This window comes from Rutilus rutilus (assembly GCF_951802725.1).
Source record: "Rutilus rutilus genome assembly, chromosome: 1".
In the NCBI taxonomy this organism is placed as follows: Eukaryota; Metazoa; Chordata; class Actinopteri; order Cypriniformes; family Leuciscidae; genus Rutilus; species Rutilus rutilus.
In genome coordinates, this window is record NC_140209.1 from 22,764,073 (window position 1) to 22,789,897 (window position 25,825).

Sequence of the window (25,825 nt, forward strand, 5' to 3'; positions counted from 1 at the left end):
TCTAGAGCCGCCACTGAGCCTAACTACTACAACTTACTAGTGAATCTCCGTGACGAGTTTTCCCGGGATATCGAGATCGCCCAGAATGTCCGGGATTCAGCTTTTGCGTTCTACAGTCGCCATTTATCATGTTTACTGTGGCATGCAGGACGAGGCGGAGGGCCGCGGGAGAATGGCGCAAGGCCGGTGGCGTCATTACTGAGACGCATCGGTCTCGTATCTCTCACAGAGGAGTGGGAATTTTCTTAGCAATGTTAAAACGCACATCAACCGATCACTTGTTTAGCGTTCATGTAAACACTACATTCACCAATCGGAATGAATTCAGTTAGATTGAAACAAAAGGTGTGCATGTAAACAATGAATGGCAACCGCACAAAGCAAAAGCCGAATCCCGGACATTTTGAACGATCTCGCCCGCCGGACAAGTCGTACTCAGCTTTCTCCTACTACTCAGCTTTCTCCACAGAACAAGAGCCTGTTAACTTTAGCTTCCAAAGAAAGACGGCTGACACTGTGTACATTCTGTGAGTGAGATCCCACCTCCTATGGGTGGGTTGAAAACATGCGGGACAGCTCCTCCTACTGGCTGTAGTCTTTAGCCTCTGGCCAGAAAATCCTCCGATGATGCAAAATGACTATTTTTGCGTCATTGGAGGATTTTTTCCAGACAAAAAAAAAACATAAATCTCTTGTCTCAGGGGGATATGAGGGTGGAAAGCACGGTAATTCGAAAATACTACAGGTGTTCTACTAATACAAAGCTAAATGCTAAATCCTGAAGAATCCCTTTAAGGACTTACAGACTTCATCTTATTAATAAAATATTAATTTGATTAATAAAAATTTACTGAATGAATGAGGTGTTTAAACACCACTTCCTCTTTAAAAAAAAAAACCGACAGAAACTCTAGGTTTACCAAAGAAAACCTGCTCCCGAACAGGTTAGGTTCACAGAGTAAGTTACCATGGTAATTGATTTTGAGTATAAGTTACCTCTCTTTTAGAAACGGGCTTGACTTACTCTGCTTTCTCAGGTTTAACATACATCCCATTCTGAAACAGAAAACCCAGAGTTTCCCTCATTTCAGGGTTAACATACTCAGAGTTTTCACTTAACCTCCTTTCTGAAACAGGCCCCAGATCCTGTTACAAAAGTGATAAGATCCATCATCACACATTTAAGCATTAAATAGATGGAGGATATGCATATTTTTAAGGACCTCAATTTATTTTTCTACATTAGCCCATCTAACCATCTGAGCACATATTCAGCATTAAGAGCTGGAAAGACCATCAGAACTGGCAACTATGCAGTGAGTCAGTGTCATCCATGTAAGGGCAGAGCAAGTTTAAACCTTTTCTAGTCAATATTTTCATATTGTAATGTTTGTCATGAAGACACTGGAGTTTAATGAGTTATAGCCCTGCTTGACAGGCAAACAAAACAGGCAACAAAAGGACTGATTGTATAAAAGCGATTTTTATTCCAAGTCATGCATCCTAAAGCCAGTACTGAATTGAATCATGGACAGGGGGATGTGTAGGTTGTCTCAAACGAATCACCTGAAAGGGGAAACAGATTGCTCTGGATGAATTCATGGAATATGATCCAGTTCAATGAATGATTCAGATGAAAGCGTACTTGTCTGATAGTAGTCATAAACATTTATGACTGCTGGCTTGAGATTTTTCACTGCAAGAAGCCGTATCAGCTGCAGAGTATAACTCATGGGAATGCCTTTGTGAACCTGCAAGACAGAAATGAACAGCACAGATGCACACAGCACTTGACAAGATGGCAGCTAGTAATATACCCAGTGTACAGTCTCACCTCTTTCAGATACACTAGGACATGATCATCATTAGCATCAACTTGCTCTATTATCGGGTCAAATCTTTCAAGCTGAGGGGAAAAGACCATTGTTTACAGAAAAATACAATTGATGGATCAAGCATCTTAGGACTTTCTAAATTATCTTAAACGTATACGAACCAGTGACGTATCTGCTGTGAAGCCTGACAGGAGCTTAATGTCAACTAGAACCATGTTAGTGCTTGCTTTTACACCATTGTATCTGAATGAAGGTGATGAGGGAATAAAGAGGTTCAGTCAACAGGATCAAAAACACAGCTTCCCTTTGCTAGTCAAACATTAGCTGATTCCAGGACAAATTCAGAGCTGTTCTTACTTCACTGTGAAGTTTAACATGAGATTGGCTCCAAGCGGTTGGCAGTCTCCAGTCACCTGCGCTTCAACGCTCAAGGTTTGTGTGGCTTTAACGGGTGTTGGGATGTTGTAGAAACACGCAACCTACAGTATAAGTACAGAGCAAACAAAGCACAGTAAGATTTGGATGTGCACAACAGAAATATAGGGTGATTATACAGACCTGCACAGACACACAAGTGGATCCTGATGCTTTAACACTATATTTGCCAGGAACGTTCATCAGTGGCTTCTCCTGATACAGCAGCCTGTTGTCCCGATTCACCTTGAAGCTATAAAAGTCACCTTCTACTACTGAGGACTGTACAGTAACAGTGCTGGTGCCGTCCAAGCTGAACACTTGAGCAGCGTACACCGACAGGGCATGAAGAGCCACCACAGTGTCCTAAAAACAAGCACCAGATTAAAAACTCCTCATAAATGATTGCACTCATATATGGTAGTCAGAGGCACCTGGGTGGAGGAAAACCCTCCATAGGGATTCTGCTGGATCACGAGCCAGTTGACAATGCGGTTAGCATAACCCAGATTAGCTGTCGTGAGAGGCTGAACAGAGAGAACCGCTAGAAGCACGTAAGAGCTGATCTCCACTGCCAGAGTATCACCAGATGTCGTCTGAGACCAATGGACCTTAGAGCCTTAGGATGAGATAGAGGGGGAGGGGGACGTTAAAGCCAAAGACCCTGATAATCAACATCAAGAGGCTGGTAAATCTCACCATCAGAAATGGCATGGTTGTCCAAGGCAGTTAAAAGCTGTGATCGAGTGGTGGTCTCTCCAGCCAGACTGAAGGTGTAGGCCAGCAGAGCCATGGCATAAGTGTTTCCAAGGTTCCCAATGACAGGCCTCAAGCATGACAGACCATTAGTAATGACAGGATCCTTAAATCAGAGCAAATATTAGACAGCCAGAACAGGAAGGTCATCTGCAAGAACTCCAACTACTGGAGATGTTTTTACCATGGTGGGGACACCAAGTTCAAGCAGTGATGCAACAGTGTAGGCAGTCATGGTCACACCATCACCAACTCCACCCTAAAACATACAAATACAATAATTTAGAAGAAGTGTCACACACCATGTCAATTGGTTTACAGCATAGTTTAAGAAACATGTAATGCACCTTCATGTCACTATGGTACAGTTTTCCCTGCTGAATGAAACAGCCGTCTGAACCCTGCTTGCTGATCAACCAATCCTTTGCACTCTGCAGGACATGTGGATCAATGAAGACAAATTGCCTTGCTAGACCAAAAGACCTCATTACAAAGGCGGTCAACCTGGCCATGGAAAAGAGGTCACAAACTGAACTTACAAACGGCTGGTGCCACAGATTATACACAACAGTAGAACAGTGTGAAACTCACCATGTATTTGATTCATCATTACCAAATGTGCTGTATGAACCATCGTTGTGTCTGTAGTTCAGTTGTCTTTGGTATCCTGATTGGGGCAAAAGCCACATGTAAATTTGTCAGGGAGTTAGACAGACTGGCACACTCCAAGTTGAAGAGAAGGACTAAACCTCCTTGGAATTTAGTTTCCTACACATAGTGGATTTGGTCATCCATACCGCTCTTAAGGAAGCCTGTGGCGGTCTCTCGGATGGCTGCAGTGAGTTGCCCCGTGACTTCCAGGTACAGCAGGATGTAAATATTGGGAGCAAGAACAATCATATTCTGTTCTCCACAGCCATACGGCATCTGTAATAACCTATCCAGATTCTTCAGCGCACGACCCATTATATCCCCTACAATTAGTCAAACAAAAAATAAATTCAGAAACAGTTATTCTGCTAAATATTACCTGACAGTTTCTACTGAATTAAAGGTTTTACCGAGGACTGAAACGGAGCATCTGGCAGATCCTTGAACCACGTATGTTGGAAACGTCAGAGTCACATCTTCAGAAAGAACGTTTCCTGCAGACCAAAAAGAATGGATCAGTATTGAGCTCTAGTCAACTCACCTTCGTTTATATAGCACTTTTAACAAGGGAGAGACTAGTTGACACTTCAGGGCTGCGTTGCCGTCGTGTCCATGCGCAGGTCCTTCATCAGATCTGAATACGGCGGACTATGGTAAACCTCAGAATAAACAGACTAATATTAGCGAAAAGACAATTCTTCTTATGTAACGAGTACATCAGGTGTTATGGGAAGCGTTCCCACCCAGTTCCAGCTAAGTTTATGCGGCCCAACATTGAATTATAGAAGTTGATAATGTAATAATGTGCCATGATAATGTGCTAGGTTAAAGAGATGTGTTTTTAGTCTAGATTTGAACTGACAGAGTGTGTTTGCTTCCTGGACAATGTTAGGAAGGCTGTTCCAAAGTTTGTGCCAAATAGGAAAAGGATCTACTGCCAGCAGTTTGATATTCTAGGCATTATCAACTGGCCAGAATTTTGAGATTGCAATAGACTTGAAGGACTATAATGCGTTAAAGAGCTCACTCGCTCAAGTACTGGGGAGCTAAACCATTTAGTGCTTTGTTAGTAATCTACAGTATTTAAAAAAAGTAGTTTAATAGGGAGCCAAAGCAGTGTTGACAGAACCAGGCTAATATAGTCATAAATCCTGATTCTGGTAAGAAATCAAACTACAGCTCGTCCAAAACACAGCAGCTAGTTTATTATGCATGCAGGGCAACCAGCCATTAGAGCATTACAATAATCTAGCCTTGAGGTCATGAATGCATGTACTAACTGTTCCGCATTTGTCATTGAGAGCATATGTTGTAATTTAGATCCATTTAAGATGGAAGAATGTGGTTTTACAAATACTAGAAGCGTGGCTTTTAAATGAAAGAGGCATCAAAGAGCACACCCAGGTTCCTAACAGATGAAGACTTGACAAATAATAAAAACCTCTGCATGAGGTTTGACGTTCCATTATTAAACTTGATTTTAACAGGGGACCAGACTGAGACCGAGATCTCTTTTTCAGCTGAGCCCTGTGAAACATACAATGTCACAATAAAATATACATACACAATGAAGACATCCAAATCAACAAAAACAATCACAAACACATAAAACATTATATACATCCTCCAATACATTTTTAAATTGGGCCAGGGACACAAGATTGTTTATCTGAAGTTTGATCTGCAATTTGTTCCATATATAAGGGGCAGAATAACTAAATGCAGACCTACCCAGCTCTGTTGAGATTGATGGGATCTTTAATGTAATCCACCTTTGGGATCTTGTTAAATTATTTGTATGTCTAATAAAAAGCAAAGTTATGTAAGGAGGTAATTTTAAAAGAAGAGCTTTGTAAATAAAAAGAGCATGTTTCTCACAGCAAGAGAAGTCCATCCCACATGTTGGTATAAAATACAGTGATGAGTTTTATAGTTATCACTAGTGATAAATCTAATTGCACAATGATAAATAGCATCCAAAGGTTTCAATGTGGCAGTTGAAGCATGCATATAAATAACGTCACCATAATCTAGGACAGACATAAAAGTGGCCTGAATAATTTGTCTTCTGTGAGGAGATGACAAACAAGCCCTATTTCTATAAGAACCCCATATTGATTTTTAGCTCTCTACTAAGTTCAATAATATGCTTTTTAAAAGAAAGCCTATCATCTAGCCAAACACCTAGATATTTATATTCAGAAACCTGTTTAATTGGAGTACCATCCAGGATAGAAAATACAAGAGTATTTCTTAAAGGGGTGATGAACTGAGAAATCAAAATTTACTTGAGCTTTTGACATATAAGAGATCATCATACTATAATAATATCCTGTAAGTTTCAGAACTGAAAACTACCTTGTTAGTCCAATAAAAGCTTTTATAGACATCAGGCTCAGCAAACGACTCGTTTTTCAAAGTGGGGAACTATGACGTCAAAGAGTATAAAACACCGCCTCCACAAAAGAAGATCAACGCCTACTTCAACACGGGCTGTTTAGCCCCGCCCACTGATTCGCCCAAACATGCTAAATAACATAGGACGACATGATGATTGCTTACCGGATCGAGCTACTTCCAAGCAATAAACCAATAAACATGCTGTTTACTAAATATTGTGCAGTGCCTGGTTGTGGAAGAAGACAGTCTGCATAAGCTTCCTTCGGATTCCAGCATGGTTAAACTTTATTAAATCAGTCAATCACAATTTCCCGACACGGATCTGCCAGCAACATGTAAGTAACCATGTGTACTCTAATGCCTGATCTGCGATCAGTGGTTTCTGTGTAATTATTCAAGTTCAGATTGTCTTAAAATCGTTCAATACTGTTTATGCATCAGTGACTAAATGATCAACTTCACATCATTTCTCGTAGTATTATGAAAATAATCCTTTTTAAACTGTTATTAAATTAGATTAAATCAGATTAAATCAGAAAGCGATCAAAGAACGATCCCTTTCCATTCGCCCAAGCTGTCAATCAAACAGCACAGCGCGAGCCGCGAGAGCTCATCTGGACACTTACCAAACGAAATAATGACACTGTTACACTACACAACGAAGCTCTTACTGTGTATTCACATCGTGTTTGCATTGTGATTTGGTGTAAGCATTTGTGAGAGTGCAAAAATTGCGTTGCAATGATAAGATCTTTATTCACGCGATCAACAGACTGTCATCTGCTCAGTCAAAGCTCATCATGCTGCAACCTTTCATGTGATGGAATAGATTTAAATATAATGCTTTAAACGATACTTTTCACGATTTGTTAATCTCGATAGCTGTAATAGTAAAAACGTAGTAACAGTTTTCGAGAGAGTTCATGTAATACTAGCTATTTCATATGCAAGCATGTCAGCCAATCACAGCAGTGGGCGATTGCACTGCAGTCTCACAGCAGACACGCCCCTTAAAACGGAGCGTTCAAATCTGAGCCTGAAATCAGGCTTGGAAAAATGGCTTTTATTTATAAATTATGACAATGTTTGATGTAAAAATCATACTAACATTATAAGGGCACCCCAGGAAACATTATAAAATAATAAAACAATCCAGTTCATGACCCCTTTAAGGAAAGTTTTGACTTAGAAAAAAAACATACAATTTGTTTTCTTAGCATTTAAAACCAATTTAAGTTTTAAAAGAGATCTCTGTAAAATCAAACTCCAACTTCGTTAAAGCTTGCTCTGCAGATGGGGCAGTAGCGTACAGAACAGTATCATCTGCATAAAAATGGATTCGACATTTACTGATACTGTCACCAATATTGTTTATATATAATGAAAACAACAATGGACCAATTATAGAACCTTGAGGCACCCCTTTTAATAATGCTAACAGCTCAGACTTAACCCCATCAACCATAATGGTTTGAGGTCTATCCATCAGGTAGTTAGAGAACCATCTGCAGGCATCTGGACCCAGCCTGATAAATGAGAGATTACTCAAAAGTATATCATGGTCTACAGTGTCAAAAGCTTTTGACAGATCTATAAACAATGCAGCACAGTGCTTTCCCTCATCTAATGCATTAGCAATATTTACAACAAGCATTGTGGCTGTGGTAGTGCTGTGTTTAGATCTAAAACCGGACTGATTAATACTAAGCACGTTATTTTCAGAAAGAAATGATTGTAACTGTTTGTTAATTAAAGACTCAAGGATTTTTGCAAGACAGGGGGAGCCTAGATATAGGTCGGTAGTTATCCAGATTGCTACTGTCACCTCCCTTATGTAAAGGCAAAACAAAAGCTGCTTTCCACACCTTTGGGATAATTCCTGTAATTAATGATATTACAAATATGAGTAACAGAACCAGCAATGATGTGTGCAGCAGACTTTAGTAAATAAGGATATAAGTTATCAGCACCTAGGGATTTTTTTGTATCTAAGGCACTGATAGCAGCTAAGACTTCTCTCTCTGTGAATAGTTTGAAACTAAAAAGCTGGTTATTATTTTCATATTTTTCATGGGGAGCCAAGTTTGGTGAACAGGGTGAAGAGTCATTTAACTGGCCAAGGTCATATTGGCCACATTTTTGTTCAAATAAATATGATGCTTTTAACAGTCATTTTATTTCTGCAGGGTATCAATTTTCTCACTTAAAATACCAGCATCTAAAGTAATTTGCTTCGGCAGAGAAACGACAGAATTTCCCCGTTTCAGTGAGTTAACGGTTTTCCAGAATTTAACAGGATCACCAGCCGAATCAGTCATAGCACTGATGAAGTAGTTCGATTTTGCCTTTTTTACAGCTGCAGTACATTTACCGGTATTTCTCAATTGTCTGAAAAAGAGCCAATAAGCTGAAATATCTGATTTCCTTGCAGATGACCAAGCCTGATTCTTTAGCCGGAAAAGATTAGATAATTCTGGAGAGAACCAAGAATTTACGATTTTTTAAACGATAATTCTTAAAAGGGGCATGCTTGTCTGAAATATGGTTAAAAATACGAGAAAAATTAGCAAGGGCTAACTCTGAGCTTTTATCCACTACCAGTATTCTGGACTCAGAGTGATACAAATGCAAGTTAAAAGCTTGCTGTGAGAAGTGTTTAAAATTTCTCTTACAGATAATACGAGGGTCTGGATATTTGAGTCTAGTGTTTCTTATACAGGCAATAGGACAATGATCACTGATAATATTTGCAAAAACCCCACTGGCTATATATTTATGGGGGGTATTAGTTATAATGTCTAACAGAGATGATTTCACATTAGGACGAGTTGGATAAATCAATCAACAGTGTTAGATTTAGCGCAGTACAAATGTCTTTGAGTCTCAGATATAGGAGACAGCCAATCAAGGTTAAAATCTCCTAAAATCAATAATTCCGATTTTGCAAAAATAGAGAGTACATCAAAAAGCTTAGTTAAAGTGCAATGAGGGGCTGAAGGAGGGCGATATACCCCTGCAAGAGTTAAATGAACGTTGTTACCAAATACCACATTTAAAACTAAACATTCATATTGCTTAGGGACAGAGGTAGACAATAACAAAGCATTTAGGCAACATTTTACATAAATTACAATTCCTCCTCCTTTACACTGTGCTTGATTCTGATGTACAGTTAACTGGCTACAATATGTTTAGAGTAGACAGAGTCACTCAACCACGATTCAGATAGAATAAGAATGTCAACATTAGATTGTGAGACCAGTAGTTCAATTAGGTTTAACTTTTGAGTCAAGCTTCGGACATTTAAATGAATTATTCCCAGCCCCCCACAATGGGAGATAATTTCAGAGGGGGCCTCCAACATAACTTTTGAGTCTGGAATGAAAGTCTGGTTTGGCACTGTAGAGCTGTTTCCAGCGATCAGTGGTATAGTGATTAAATTATTTCTAACAACACCTCTGAGTGCTAGTGTTAAAATTAAAACGATGATTGAGCAACAGAGTAGTTTTTTACAAAATAAATCGGAGTTTGCTCTGTAAATGGATTTGATGATACAAATAATGATACTGAAGAAGGAGTATTAATCATAGTCAAATTTGGGAGCAAACAACCCCCAGAAACAGAAAGAAAACACCGTCAGGTATACTTACTCAATGTTCTACCAGAAGCAAGAGTGAGAGACATGTTTGTGGCAAGGATACTGGCACCATACCTGTTTGGATGTAGACCATCACAAAAAAAAAAAAAAAAAAAAAAAAAAAAAGTTCTGGCCGGTTTGTGAACGCAGCAAAGTTGTCCACGAACGGAACTCCCAATGAGCAGCAATAGCCTTTAAGCCAGATGTGTAGCTGACGTACACGGCTAAATACAATATCTGTGTAGCGGGGTGATGGAAAAGACCCAGATATAGCGCACTGCTTCCCAGTGTCCAAAAGAGTATTTATCAATGATTTAAAATCGTCTCTCAGTTTCTCTGACGGTAACCAATGCAGTGATGATAAAATCGGTGTTATATGATCATATTTTCTTGATCTAGTAAGAACTCTAGCGGCTGCATTTTGGACTAACTGTAGCTTGTTTATTGAGGATGCAGGACAACCGGCTAATAAAGCATTACAGTAATCTAGTCTCGAGGTCATGAATGCATGAACTAACTTTTCTGCATCAGAAACTGATAGCATATTACGTAGCTTAGCAATGTTTCTAAGGTGGAAAAAGGCGGTTTTTGTAACATATGAAATATGATTTTCGAAAGACGGGTTGCAATCGAGCAGAGCCGGAGTACATTTACTTGAGTACAGTACTTAAGTACAATTTTGAGGGATCTGTACTTTACTCGAGTATCATTTTTGGGGAGTACTCATGACTTTACTCAAGTACATTTGAGAGGCAAATATTGTACTCTTTACTCCACTACATTTCTATCCATAACTGTGAGTACCCGTTACTTCTAAAAAAAAAAATTTAAAAAAAGGAAAAAAGCAACATCTCGGAAACCCTCTCAAATGTGATTGGATTGTGCAGGTGCCACTGATTGGGACAGCCTATCAGCAATCACCTTCAGCTTTCCGTCAAAGTCAACTCCATGGTCAGATTTAGATAAGAGACGAAACCATGGGCGAAACAATGGATGAAGACGCAGCAGGTCCATCCCGGGAGCGATATTTTTTTTCCCAGGATGGTAGGGGAAGACTCATGAATATTCATTAGGGAAGTCATCCCTGATTGGTCTTAACCCCAGTGACGGGTAGGTTTAGGGGCGGGGTTATGGAGGTCATAAGACCCCCAGTGACGGGTAGGTTTAGGGGTGGGGTTAGGGGCAGGTCATCAGACCAATCAGGCATGACTTCCCTAATGAATATTCATGAGTCTTCCCCTACCATCCCGAAAAAAAAAAAAAAAAAAAAAAAAAAAAAAAGCATCCCGGGAATGTGCCAAGCCGTGGCCCCACCTCGCCAGACTATTTCAATTATCTGAACAAGTTAATGATAGTTTTCGCTTCAAGTGTTTGCTGTGTTTACCAATGTAAGCACTGTGGCAGCAGTAATGCAATATTTAGAAAATGTACTCTTGATACTCATGTACTTTTAAAAACAAGTACTTTAGTACTTTTACTTAAGTAGACATCTGACTGTAGTACTTTTACTTGTACTTGAGTAAAATTTAGCAAGGGGTATCTGTACTTTTACTCAAGTAATGTAGCTGTGTACTCTGTCCGCCTCTGCAATCGAGTATACACCCAGGTCTTTTACTGTAGAGGATAAAGTAACAGGACATCCTACTATATTAAAGTTGTATTGCGAGAGGTTTTGCGGGCGTTTTTTTTAACCGATAAGTAGTACCTCTGTTTTGTCTGGATTTAATAAAAGAAAATTACGCGTCATCCAATCTTTTATCACAGTCAATTTTGATAATTTAGCGTTTTCATCCGGCCGTGATGAAATATATATTTGAGCGTCATCAGCATAACAATGGAAACTAATTCCATGTTTCCTTATAATATTTCCAAGTGGCATCATATATACTGAGAATAATAGAGGGCCTAACACAGATCCCTGCGGCACTCCATAGTTTACTGGAGTTATGATCGAATTCTCCATTTAAATAGACAAAATGGTAGCGGTCAGATAAGTATGATCTGAACCAGCTTAATGCTTGTCCTTGAACACCAGTATAATTTTGTAGTCGATCTAAGAGTATTGTGTGATCTATAGTATCGAACGCAGCACTAAGATCAAGTAAAACTAGTATTGAGATACAGCCTTGGTCAGAAGCTAAAAGTAAATCATTTGTGATTTTAACGAGCGCAGTTTCAGTGCTATGGTGCGGTCTGAATCCAGACTGAAACTTTTCATAGATATCATTTTCTTGCAAGAAAGAACACAATTGAGCGGACACAACTTTTTCTAATATTTTAGACATAAATGGAAGGATTTGAAATGGGTCTATAATTTGCTAGATTATTATGATCTAATTGTGGTTTCTTAATGAGAGGTTTTATAACTGCCAGTTTAAATGTTCTTGGAACATGACCTAAAGTAGATGCAGAGGAATGCTTATTAATGATTAGCGGTAGCTTGGAATTTAGGTCAACTACCCTGGCTCCCGGATAACAAAAGGTTTCAGCGTTCCGGATAGAAACATGACGGATCATGGATGAACCCATCACGAGAGTGGAAGGATTACGGATGGGTTTGTTGACTGAAACAAAACGGCCTCTCCCGGGTGATCTGCCGGCTAGCAATGGAAACCGCCGGCTTTACGGGGGACAAAGGCCGCTTTGGATTGCATCTGGGCACTTTTACTTGAGAATTTGACGGCCGGAGTGAAGATGTAGATGGGGAAACGTGCACAGTGTGGATATAAGGTCTTGGAAAATCTGGAAGAAGCATCTATCTCTTTTCCAGTTGCAGGACTGCTGATGTATTAGTTGGACTAGGTTTTCTTGAGCGCTTAGCACCACGAACCATAAACCATTCATCCTGCATTGGAACCGAAGAAGAGGAGGAGATAAGGGCCTTCGGTTTAGCACCAAGCCTAGGCCATGGATTGTTAGTGGAGACCGAATTACGTTTCTGCAGAACGGGCTCACCAGAAATGGGAGAACGGAGCCATGGGCAGGTGGTGTCGCTTTCCATCACGTTGGATTTAGTTTGTGCAAACCAGGTATCTAAGAGTTCTTCGTCCTCCCTGATGCCATGAAGAACCGTAACTCTCCCCTCCAATTCAGCGACCCTCTGGCTCAGCAACTGGCAGGTGTTACATCCCGGGGTGAGCGAGGCCATTACAAACCGGTGGTTTTGGGCCCAAGGGCTAGAAATGTCCTTTGACCTTGTTTGCTATCTCAAACGCAAAAGATCCAGAATTTTTTATTTATTCCAAAGGATTTCAAAAGTTTTGATAAAAAAATAAAAATACGTAAATAAAAAAAAAAATATATATAAATACAATATTTAGCCCCACTGCCCTCTCTTTTCGGCGTGTACGCATGTACTTGCTCTCGACTTATTTGATAAATCCCTATGCACAGTCCGAGACGCGTCCCCTTTTAGTCCAATAATTTGATTTTTTTTTCCTAAGAAAGTAGTAAGGAAATTACTAATCATCCAGTTTTATATACAAGTTCTGCAGTCCGTTAATTGGTACATTTTGTAAAGGAGCGAAGAAACACAGCCGAGTATCAGCATAACAGTGAAAACTAATGCCATGCTTCCTAATTAGATCTCTAAAGGGTAGCATGTACAGAGTGAACTCTAGGCTAATGTTTGGCTGTACAGGGAGAATGTATTGTGGAATCATTGAGTGCAAACAAACCCTTTGGACACAGTAACCAACTCTGGGTGTTTGTCCTTTCAACTCCTTCTGGCTATAAAAGCAATAAAACACCATATCAGTAAAGCAGCATGAGCTCCATGACCACACTCCAGAAGGCTGTTTAACACTCACCAGGACAAGTAGACTTCGAGTGACTACGTCAATGCGTCCTCTCGTTGGCACAGTCACGACTTCAGTGCCACATCGAGTCTGGGATGGTTCAGCTGAAGCACTGACAGTTACATTGACAGTTCCTGCAGTGACAGACAGGAAGTGAGCAACACCTAATACACTTCTAATTTAGAGACAAGTGGTCCAAAACTAACCTAGGACAGAAGCTGATAGAACCCATTTGAAGGTCTTTCTCCCATTGGCACATAGACAGGATGAATATGGATCAGTATATGGTTTAAGAGTGAAGTTTGTGGATGAAGCTGGAGTTACTTTAACCTGCCAATGAAACAGAGCACATGGAGCAAAGACACATGACCTTCATACAGATCCATTATATAAAGAAATAAACCATGACAGACCATGATGCACTTGGACAGATAGCTGAAGACTGTGGCCTTCAGCTCAAAAGACTCCCCACGGATGATGGAGTACGGCAGGGAGAGCTCCAGGAAGAAGGGCTGGAAGACCGTCAGCAGAGCAGGAGGAGCCAGACCAAAACCTTTTGAGGACAGGCAGAACGCCTCAGTCTCCCATGTGGTGATGGTGTCAGGAACAGTGAGAGGAACTTGTGTGGATCCAGTGTTTCTGCAGGACCGCAGAAGAGAGAAATAAGGGGAACAGGAGAAATAAAAACTGTGGGCAAGTATATTTAGAAGAATACAAGATGTTCACCAACCCCACTTGAACAAGCTGCCAGAGCCATGTTTCTGGAAAGTAAGTCCTGACAGTGACTTCAAAAGAGCTTCCAGCACTTTCTGCTTCTAGAGGAGCCATTTCAGCCGGAGCCACTTCAGCTGGAGCCACTATGCCATCAACCATTGCCACGGGCAAAAGAGGACCATGAAAATCCACTGAAAAAGAGACTGATTTTACACCCAATTACTCTGAACTGTCAGTGTCTGCAGAATAAATGGGGTTCATAACTGCCCCTCGTTTCATTTATAAAAAAAATAAGATTAAACAGTCAATTCTTTCAGTGAAAATTTGTTTTGGATATGCATAGACCTACCTTCTGGGAATCTGGGATACAGCGGGCAAGGAGGGGCTTGCACGTTGAGATTTGTTGCGATCTTCAATCCCAGGCTCTGTCAGTAACAAGTCAAAACACAAGACAAATTTGAAGTCAGTGACTATGCATTATTCAGTGACTACATTGTCAGGAATGATTTTCTACCTTGAAGGTTGTGTAGGCTTGATTTGTAGGAAAACTGTAGGAACGAGCTCTATGAAAAGCTAAAATGGGTTGAAAAGGTAGACGGGGTCGAAAACCTAGACACTCTGGTTCTTCCAGAATGCTGTATGGGTAACCTGATAGCGATCGCACCGGGAGCAAGTCAAACACCTGGGACCATGAAACAGTGTTGGTTGGTCACATGATTCTGGAAAATTGTTTAACTAAATGCATTAATGTTTGGCATGTTATGTCAACGTTTATAATATTAGGCATTAATGTACATTAAAAATTCTATCATAAAAACCACATAATAGCATAGGTTTGTCCAATTGATCCATTAGCATTACACAAATTCTAAAGTGGATCCTGAATGTCAAGACAAACAAGAATTTAAATCAACTGCACATGGATACCATTTTAGCACTCAGACGTCTTCCTGGCTCCATGATCCGGATGCTCTGATCTACAGCACTGATGCCACACAGAGATCCTGCTTCAGCAGAGACAGTCAGAACGTTTCCTTCAGCAGGAACAGCCGTAGCAGGAGAGAACTGTAGAGACACCTGGAACAAGGACCAACACGCTGTAGGACAAGTTACCATTCAAAGCCAAAAGATGCCAGTGCACATCATACCCGGTTTTGGAGACACGTTTCTGTGTCAAACGACGCACTACCAACAACAACATTCTCACTGGGCAGAACACAGTAGACCAGAATCTGCACAACTGGAGCCATATCAACACTGACAGACAGCTGGAACGACACAGAGCCGCTCGTGACTGTATTAGAAGCCCTTGCTGTGACTGTCTGAAATTCATGGAAGACGATCACTCCTCTGGACAAGACCTGACGAAGACAGATTCATAAAACATGTTCCTTAAAAAAAAATATATATATATATTTTAAAAACCCCCTGATGTCCACTCACCATATAGATGATGTCAACACTGTAGTCGCCAGCCTCTCCAACAAAAGAATACTTGACCGTCACTGGAAACGCAGCACCACATTTGAGCGGCTGCTCGAGCTCTTCTATAGTCAGTTCACTTGATGATGGGTTGCTGGAAGAATCAGGTTGGAGAAGCTGAACAACCCTTGTATCTGCAGTGAAGTATGGTGATTTGTAACCATAAACAACCTCTGGAGTCACACTTGCCTGGGGAACATCGAATGCAATCAGTTTCTTGCGAGAGAGATTAAAGGGTCATGAAACCCCCCCTCTTTCAGCTCAAGTCTAGCTCACAATCTTTTTAAAAAGATGCAACTTAAATGGTTGTGTATGGATGTGCGAAGAAGGGAGGGGAGTGTGTGTGGTATGGCACGCAGGGAAGAGGGGAGACTGGAAACTCATCGCCAGTGGCCCATGCATATCGACTGTCACTAAAATCAGTGGTAAAACGTGAGGAAATGCTAGATTTTTTTATAGCTGGCAAAGTTAAAGTCTAATGAAATACACTGACACCTTATTTTTGTCCTTTCAAAAGTAACTGAAAGCCCTGCTACATATATTAGCCCACCAGTAATCAATTCTGTTTAAAACATAAATGTACATGCATGTATAATTATGTCATAAAAATAAATTATATATATATATATATATATATATATATATATATATATATATATATATATATATATATATATATATATATATATATATATATATATATATATATATATATATACACACTCACCTAAAGGATTATTAGGAACACCTGTTCAATTTCTCATTAATGCAATTATCTAATCAACCAATCACATGGCAGTTGCTTCAATGCATTTAGGGGTGTGGTCCTGGTCAAGACAATCTCCTGAACTCCAAACTGAATGTCAGAATGGGAAAGAAAGGTGATTTAAGCTATTTTGAGCGTGGCATGGTTGTTGGTGCCAGACGGGCCGGTCTGAGTATTTCACAATCTGCTCAGTTACTGGGATTTTCACGCACAACCATTTCTAGGGTTTACAAAGAATGGTGTGAAAAGGGAAAAACATCCAGTATGCGGCAGTCCTGTGGGCGAAAATGCCTTGTTGATGCTAGAGGTCAGAGGAGAATGGGCCGACTGATTCAAGCTGATAGAAGAGCAACTTGGACTGAAATAACCACTCGTTACAACCGAGGTATGCAGCAAAGCATTTGTGAAGCCACAACACGCACAACCTTGAGGCGGATGGGCTACAACAGCAGAAGACCCCACCGGGTACCACTCATCTCCACTACAAATAGGAAAAAGAGGCTACAATTTGCATGAGCTCACCAAAATTGGACAGTTGAAGACTGGAAAAATGTTGCCTGGTCTGATGAGTCTCGATTTCTGTTGAGACATTCAGATGGTAGAGTCAGAATTTGGCGTAAACAGAATGAGAACATGGATCCATCATGCCTTGTTACCACTGTGCAGGCTGGTGGTGGTGGTGTAATGGTGTGGGGGATGTTTTCTTGGCACACTTTAGGCCCCTTAGTGCCAATTGGGCATCGTTTAAATGCCACGGCCTACCTGAGCATTGTTTCTGACCATGTCCATCCCTTTATGACCACCATGTACCCATCCTCTGATGGCTACTTCCAGCAGGATAATGCACTATGTCACAAAGCTCGAATCATTTCAAATTGGTTTCTTGAACATGACAATGAGTTCACTGTACTAAAATGGCCCCCACAGTCACCAGATCTCAACCCAATAGAGCATCTTTGGGATGTGGTGGAACGGGAGCTTCGTGCCCTGGATGTGCATCCCACAAATCTCCATCAACTGCAAGATGCTATCCTATCAATATGGGCCAACATTTCTAAAGAATGCTTTCAGCACCTTGTTGAATCAATGCCACGTAGAATTAAGGCAGTTCTGAAGGCGAAAGGGGGTCAAACACAGTATTAGTATGGTGTTCCTAATAATCCTTTAGGTGAGTGTATATATATATATATATATATATATATATATATATATATATATATATATATATATATATATATGCATTTGAAAATAATCAATTTTCCGCTTAAAAAAAAAAAAAAGTTCTGTACATGGCCTACGCGCCCCCTGAACCCACATAATAAAGATGGACGTGACATAGAAATTTGCACAAATTAAGCCTACGTTCCATACAATTGAGGTATTATCGAAATATCTAAATTTTAATAACGATTGATTTAACAAAAGCCAAGTAAAACAGTCAGGGTTATATTTTAGACAGACACACAAACCGCTGAAGCGATAGAAAAGTCCTCAGGACCGCATCACTCGCAAGACAAAACCTGCATTGGTGTACAAGGTCGAAGTCCACCATTCTCCGGTTGAGTGGTTGCCACACACACATAGTTTAGATGTGTCCGTGGTTGATGGCCAGAGTCTAGCCCTGATCTCTCATCTACTACGTGATATCACAGTTTGACATGTCTATCATTGGAAAGTTCCACATGGTGTCATGAATTAAGAGAAAGTCTCTTCTCATTGGATAAGAAAACTCAGTCATGAATAATGAGACACCGATGAGTCAAAGTACTATAGTGCTCTGCCACGTCACAGCCTGTGACGTGGACATGAAGACTTTAAACCCGGAAGACGAAAATAGCGGAAAAACTCAAATGTAACCATTTCCCCCCTACTATTAAATCTAACAGATGCTAACATTGTCTTCAATGGTGTTCATCACACATAACGCTGTTAAAAAAAATCTGAAAATTTGGTTTAGAGTTTCATGACCCTTTAAGAAGTCTACATTCCACAAGATACGAATAGCAAGTTTTACCATGAGATTGAGAGCAGCTTTAGGAAGATTAGCAGTGCTGAGGGAGAACGTGGCCAGTCCTTTCTGGTTTGTGGTCAGTTTCAGCAGCAGCTTGTTGGGCCAGCTATTACGATCCAGGAGATAAACCGCTTTGTTTGCAATTGGAGTATCATTGAAATGAGACACGGATATCTGTTGGGAATGATCAAGGTTAGGAAAGGGAACAAATGTGAAGGCTTCTGCGACAAGGAATTAAACTTTACTTGCCTTTCCATTAATCACTGATCCAGGTTCAAAGTGATCAGGGATGTCCACAAACATGACCTTGCCGACTTCAAATGTAATGGACACTGTTGCAGATTTTGACATCAATACATCTGAGGAAAGAAAAACAAACACACCAAATTAACAAGCCAACTTCCTCCATTCATGTGCTGTTGGTTCAGATCAGCCAATAGCTCACCTGTTCCCTCCTCAGTGACATTCACATTTACAAGAAAAGTGTCTTGCAAATAATTTTCAAATTTGGTGCTGAAAAACACTGATGTATCGATGGTAAGGGAGGCACAGCCAGTGTCATTCATCTGGTAGCAGAACAAAGAGTCACATTTAAGTGGATCACACACAGAAGTAAAACCCTGCACTGTAAGGCAGGAGTCACACACCTTTGCAGTTTGATTCAGGCACCAACGGGTCAACTCAGGAACCACAATGTATGGAAATGGCTTGCGACATACTTCCACCAAGGCTTGACCAGGTACAGGTTGGCCATATGTGTATCTAGGAAAGGTCACAAGGAACAAGATCAAGTGACCAACCACAAGGCAAGAAATGTGGCAGCAAGAAAATAAAAGCGTCACTCACTTGGCACAAGCCTCAACTTTCAGTCCCACATCTGCAACGCTGTACGTCTTTGGTGTGTTTACAGTCACGTCAAACTTGGGTAAAACTAAACCAGAAACAAAATGCTTTAGATAAGACCTCAGTTCTGTCATTGAACTACTGCACATTTTATACAATACTGACATACCGTATTTTTTCACCTCAAAAACCTGGGAGATTATTCGGTCACCAATAAAAGCCTTTAGTGTGTACATCCCTATCTGAGCCTCTGGGTTTAGCTCATGAGAAAGCTGCAATATCCACCCCGTTGAGGAAATGTTTGTCCACTGACCAATCCGGTTATTGTTATTGTCCTATTAAAACAATGAACAGCTCAGAAAAATACTGCAAACAAAGCAAAAGTACAAAGATCTGCGTCAGCTCCATTAAAAGACTTGCACAGGAGCAAATGCTCACCTCCACCACCACCAGATTGTACTGCAAGACAAAGACAGGAATATTAGGCATTTAAAAAGTACAAACATTTATGCAGCAAAGTGCAGAATTCTGCATGTAAATACCAGCAAAACATTTGCAATTTGTTCATGGTCAGGCCTTACCATCTGATCAACAGGCACAAATTTGGTATCCATGGTGACAACTCGGAAATTCACTGCAAAAACAGCAATAAACTCACATTTATTGCATAATGCACTTAAGGACGATTAGAACTTGGACATTCTACACTTTTAATATTAACCAAGGTTAATTCACCGCTCACCTGTTTGTCCTGGATTGTAGATGGGTTTGTCTGTTTGGATGAAGGTCAAAGGCAGGTAACGTCTGAACATGACTTTCCTCTCTTCAGTCGCTCTGAAGACCTTCCCTTGGACTTCTACCTTCAGCGTCTGCACAGATTCTCCATCTACTTGAGGAGCCTGTAGAGAAAGTTAACCTACAAACCAGACAACAACAAAAAAAAAACCAACAAACACTTGATCTAATGACATACCTGGAAACTAAAGCAGCGGTGAAATGGCTTTGAAGAAACTCGCTGCACAAGTTGAGTCACTTCATTTTCCTCATCAAGCAGGGAAACTGTCATTGTGAGACGCTCTTGGGGTTTCAGAAGACTTGCACACAAATTGGCATCAGATTCCGTTTCAATCACTGCAGGGAACGTCACCATGAATAACCTGTGTAAACATCATGAAGTTTAGGTTCAGAGACCAAAATGAATCGGGTCAGAATGTGTGCACATTGGTTAAACACTTACAGAAAGTGGCTGCCTGGTCTATGCATCAAAACTAGCTTAATGGCCAATCAAAAATAGCCCAAAGCAATCATCTCCATCAGAGGGCGAGTTGGAGTGGGCAGGCGGGGTGGCATTAGTGCTCACGATGTTTACTAGAGCCCTACCACATGTTTCCCTACCACATTCCTATGTCTTAGAGTCTCTAAGCTGATGATTTCAATCAGGTGTTTGATTAGGGAAACATGCAAAGTGTGCATGGAGGCCTCAAGGAATATGGGTGAGAAACACTGTACTAGAGGTTCTGATAAAATGTTAATTTCTGCAGCGCATTTAAAAATAATTCAAATTTTAAATCTTTCGTTACAGAATAAGCGTTTTTGAACTAATCTCTTGAATGATTCACTGACACTATATGTGTACATTCGTCGCCACTTAGTGGCATGTAATCAATACAAACATTTGATGCGACAAGTTACTTTTAAAAGTGGTTCAATCCATTTTGATCGCTACAGTAGACATCCATGTACAGCATTTTCTGCCAATTAAGTGTTCAAAATAAACCAAATTCACCATTTTATTATAGAAAAATGTACACAAAAGACAAGTGAGAAATATATTAATTTCAGTCACAATGCTTCATCCCTGTCAAATTGAAAAAAATGCAATTGGTGATTTGACATTTCATTTTAACTACAATCTTGAGGCAAGCCAGCAAATATTAAAATAATAAGGCAAACGTGAAAAACTGCAAACAGTTTTTACAAAGCTTATCAATGCTCATGCAATAGTGGCAATACAAATTAAAATAAATTCTCATTTTCAGTTGACGAATGTGCTGCACAATAAACATAAATGCAATAAAATTAACACAATGCAATAGAACTTCATTGATTATATGCCAAATAAAAATTAGTTAACCTAACAGACATTGATGCAGCTACTGAAAAGGCTCGTTCACCCCTGCATTTCAACTTGGAATGCATAACGATCTCTGGTTGGATGACTGGAGAGACAAATCAAAACTGGACGATATTCAGTTAATAAATCAGAGAGGTAAGGAGGGGCCAAACAGTTTAAAGATTTAAACCAGTGTGAAGAACGTAAAACTAGTGTAACATGGTTGTTTTTTTTTAGTACTGGTTAAAGGAGTCTTGCAGCTGCATTTTGAACTATCTGCAACCAGGATAAAGATGACTGGCTAAATCCCAAAATAAAGCGAGTTACAGTAATTCAATCTAGTCTAATGAAAGCATGAATTAGCCTATTTTTCTTATTCTCTTGACAGAAAATAGGTTTTAGTTTTACTAGTAGTCAAAGCAGCATGATTTTACCACTGCATTTATGCGTTTGTCAATATTCTAAATACAAAATCACTTCATTTTCAATTGTTGCTTACTTTGTGTATGGTTTTCTATAATGAAATGATTAATCTGGTTTTATAATTTCTCTATCATTTAATTGATTCATTGTCTATGGAAGACATTTTTAATTTTGACTGTGTATAAGCCAACTTTTAACTTTAATGTAATATGATATATAAATTATATATCATATTACATTAAAGTTAAAAGTTGGCTTATACATTATTATTATTATTATTATTATATAAAATAATAATAATAATAATAATAATAATAATAATAATAATAAGAACCATATTGTAAAGTGTTCATTTTAAATCAAAGATATAAATTCCTTACAATTTAGAGTTGGACATGGACTTAATATTTAATTTCACCAGATGCATTTCCCCAAGCTAATAACACTTTATGGCCTTGGATAAAAAAAAAAATATATATATATATTTTTTTAAAGACATTGCCAGGGTCAGAATGCGGCTGAAATCGAGTTATAGGCCACTTTTATCTTAGCTAAGCATAACTTGCATGATGTCGTAACTTTTACAGCAGCATGGTAAGATAAATGTAACTTTTCCATTTGCTTAATGTTACTGCTCGTGTAGTTTGAAGACTCACGGCGAACTGCTGCGTACATAGCGCTGTAAAAAAAACTCTGTCTACTTCACCTCCGCCAAATGCTTCCAAAAAAATAAATAAATAAAATAAATAAATAAAAAAATAAATAAAAAAATAAATAATAATAATAATAATAATAATAATAATAATAATAATAATAATTAGTAAATTAAACAGTAAATTATATTTTTTTTATTGTTAGTGGCAATGGTATATAAGTTTTGTTGTTTTATTATTATTATTATTATTATTATTATATCACATGTAATGAACAGCATTTTGGTGGGTCTTATTCATCCTTTGACCACTAGATAGGAAAAGAGAAAAAGACTTCTATCAAACAGTTAAAGCTTTGGGGATTCATTTTGCCATCTTTAAAACTGCATAGACATTAGGCTGCTTCTGTTCTCTGATACTCACGGCCTTTTCTGTCCATCAACAGCAAAGAGGAAAAGGGCTAAAATGAGCCCTTTCCAAACACAAATCTCCCTCACAGCCATGAAGAGCAATCATCCAAGACTAGACAGAAATCAAGAGTCTCTTTCAGAAACCCTGCAGCACTTCTGTTAAGATTCACACTGCTCTACAGCTTAACCCTAAATCAGCTGCACTGATGCCAGCGTTATTTAAACGCTCTTAATAATTCAGAACAGCTTGATTTAGCACTCACAGGCAATCTGGACATCTTTAGGGCGGAGCTCCGGTAATTAATCACAGGGTTGCCAATTCTGAAACACACGCTCTACAGTCAGGTTCGTTTTCTCCCTTGCGTTTTGTAACAAGTCCTTCCTCGCGAAACCCTAAAATTATATATGAATATATTCAGAAAGCTTATTTTATTTCCTTTTTTTTTTTATTCTCCTTTAAATTACTAGATTTGATAAATAAATAAATAATGAATAAATACTAATTGCACATTCAAAATAACTCACAATTTCATGCATAAACCTTTTAATTCAGCTCAAAAAAATCACAGATTGTGTGTCTTTGCTGAACTCCTGTGGGGGAAAAAATTATATAGGCTAACATAGCATTTCATGACTCCACTAGATGGACTTAGGCTATAGGACTAGATGGAGCAAATTAACAGTTTCCGCTGGGCCTAAAGTCAGTTTCTCTTCAGTATGCATTCAGATACACATGTAGACATTATAAACATTTTTTGGTAAAGTTTTTAGCATTTTTAGTTTGAATTTTTAGCTTTTTTATGTTTTTCTATGTGTATTGAAGCATTCTTCGCATTCCATTCATTTCTATGGGCGTCAGATTGACCGGCAAGCGAAGCATTGTTACCTTTTTCAATTTCAACCACAAGACGATAAAGTTTTATATGTGGATATTTTTCTTACACGAACACATCGCTTCACTTCAGAAGGCCTTTATTAGCCCCTCACGGGTGCTGTACATCACACGCATCACACACATGACCAGCGTTGGCCAGTAGTGAGCCTACGTGTGACGTACAACACAGAAGCGCTGCGCAGTTAAACTAGGTGAAAAAAACTCGAGGCCCAGAGAGAAGGAAATGAATAGTGGAATAAAGTTGTTATTTTAGTTTTGTTTTTGCGCACAAAAAGTATTCTCGTCGCTTTATAAACTTAAGATTGAGCCACTGTAGTCACTTGGACTATATTAACGATGTCTTTACTAACCTTTCTGGGCCAGCAAGTTATAGTCTCCATAAGCCTGGAGGAGTGACCCAGCTTTCAGATTTCATCAAAAATATCTTAATTTGTGTGCTGAATATGAACAAAGGTCTTACGGGGTTGGAACAACATGAGGGTGAGTAATTACTGACATAATTTTCATTTTTGGGTGAACTAACCCTTAAAATCTGTGAAGATCTCAGCAGAGGAGGATTAAACAACTCCACAAACAGCATTAGGCCTACCACCTTCACTTATTACTAAACAGATTGACTATTTCTATCAGACATCTACAGCAGTTCTCATTGAGAATCAACAGATGTTTAGACGATGGTTGAAAATGTTTTGTTTGAGGTCACCATCACGGTGATCAGTGTTTGCTTTATTTGGGCTTTTGAACCTTAACTTTAGTTAAATTGCTTATTTTTCAGCAATTGCAGTTGTTTTCATAAAATATTTCTGCATTGATCAAGCAAATCAACGTCAGTCAAATGTCAAATGGCTGCATTAAAGAGATGACATGTAGTTGGAATAAATGCTTTAATATTCCGTACAACTGTAGCAGTGGGCCATATGACTATTATTCTGTTGCACATAACCAAGGAACATCTGAGGAATCCTGGTTATTCATAATCCCGAGCTAAAGTCATTATTTGCGGTGTCAATGTTATTGACTGGAAAAACACCGCACGTGACCCATTTACTCTAGCATTGTTGTCCTCATTACACATCGCTGACTGTAATCAAGTTTTCAGAACTTTTTGAAGGCAAGAATGACTGTCTCTTCTTGACTCCAGTTGTCCCGTTTTCCATCACCGTGTGACATTTTTCCTATCATACACTGAAATGACTGTTTATATAGGCCTACAACACTCAGTGTTTCAATGACTGCCCAAAGTGTGTGAATAGAAGGCTCACGATTAGTTGTCACTTGCTAATGTAACCCCTCTTGGTTCGTGTGTTCTTTCATTTCAATAATAACCACGCGAAAGCAATTTTGCTGAGCACATTCACTTTAGTGTTTACAGCAACTGAGGAAATCTGGAAAAAACACGAAGAGCACCAAACAGACAATATACTGCTGGTCCGGCCATAAAACATCCTTCTCAACAGCTCGTGTGAACTGAGAAGATGACTGATTCAACCCATTGTACACCCTTCTTGCCTGTACTGCCCTACAAAGCAAAAAGGCAGTAACTGCATTTTTGGTAAAAAATTAGTTATTATAATTTTCATGACATTCAAGGCATCCTTTTGTTATGTGACAAAACATCTTATCTAAAATGTGTGTCGTTTTAGAGAAAAATGGTAGTCGTTTGTACAGTAACTGCAAAAAGCCCTAGTGAAACAAAGCATGAGTACAGTAACATCCATTACTGTATTCTTATGTTTTACCTAACACAAAATAACCGTGTTGCTGCACAGTGAAGTTACAGTTTTAACATTTGCGATTTCATTGGATTATTAGACAATGTCGAAATAAAGTGAATCTGCAAAGTTGCATTCAAAGGCATGTAATTGACACAGAGAAGAGTTAACTCTTCACATGTGCTCGCGCTCATGACTGCTATTGAACATCTGAACACAAAAAAAAGTACATCGACGGATCTTCTTCTGTCTGTTCTCCAAAATATAATCAAATGTATATTTCTGCAAGCATGTTTAAACTGCTTTACTGTGT

The 25,825-nt window shown here is 39.2% G+C and overlaps 1 protein-coding gene across 1 annotated transcript; it reads right to left on the bottom strand.

Annotated features, from left to right (window-relative positions):
* Nucleotides 1-1,465: 1,465 nt before the first annotated feature.
* Nucleotides 1,466-23,096, bottom strand: LOC311276720 (pregnancy zone protein-like). Its single transcript, XM_084386584.1, has 34 exons — nt 22,919-23,096; nt 20,280-20,463; nt 20,049-20,205; nt 19,888-19,940; nt 19,745-19,765; nt 19,476-19,641; nt 19,310-19,394; nt 19,111-19,225; nt 18,909-19,029; nt 18,713-18,822; nt 18,467-18,637; nt 15,648-15,875; nt 15,353-15,565; nt 15,132-15,281; nt 14,719-14,886; nt 14,554-14,629; nt 14,221-14,395; nt 13,904-14,129; nt 13,697-13,820; nt 13,503-13,624; nt 13,371-13,422; nt 4,067-4,150; nt 3,803-3,979; nt 3,597-3,672; nt 3,353-3,509; nt 3,190-3,264; nt 2,949-3,111; nt 2,684-2,868; nt 2,394-2,615; nt 2,193-2,314; nt 1,997-2,078; nt 1,835-1,906; nt 1,646-1,751; nt 1,466-1,566 (listed from the first exon to the last, which is right to left on the bottom strand). The coding sequence occupies exons 1-34, from the start codon at nt 22,996-22,998 to the stop codon at nt 1,526-1,528; spliced, it is 4,359 nt and encodes a 1,452-aa protein (XP_084242710.1). The 5' UTR covers nt 22,999-23,096; the 3' UTR covers nt 1,466-1,525.
* Between the last annotated feature and the right edge of the window lie 2,729 nt (nt 23,097-25,825).

Coding starts and splice junctions, on each gene's coding strand:
- LOC311276720 (XM_084386584.1), bottom strand. CDS start 22,998: ATGGCTGTGAGGGAGATTTGTGTTTGGAAAGGGCTCATTTTAGCCCTT. Junction 13,625..13,696: donor TCTATCAGCTTCTGTCCTAG/GTTAGTTTTGGA, acceptor CTGTCACTGCAG/GAACTGTCAATGTAACTGTC. Junction 3,510..3,596: donor AATGATGAATCAAATACATG/GTGAGTTTCACA, acceptor TTCCATGGCCAG/GTTGACCGCCTTTGTAATGA.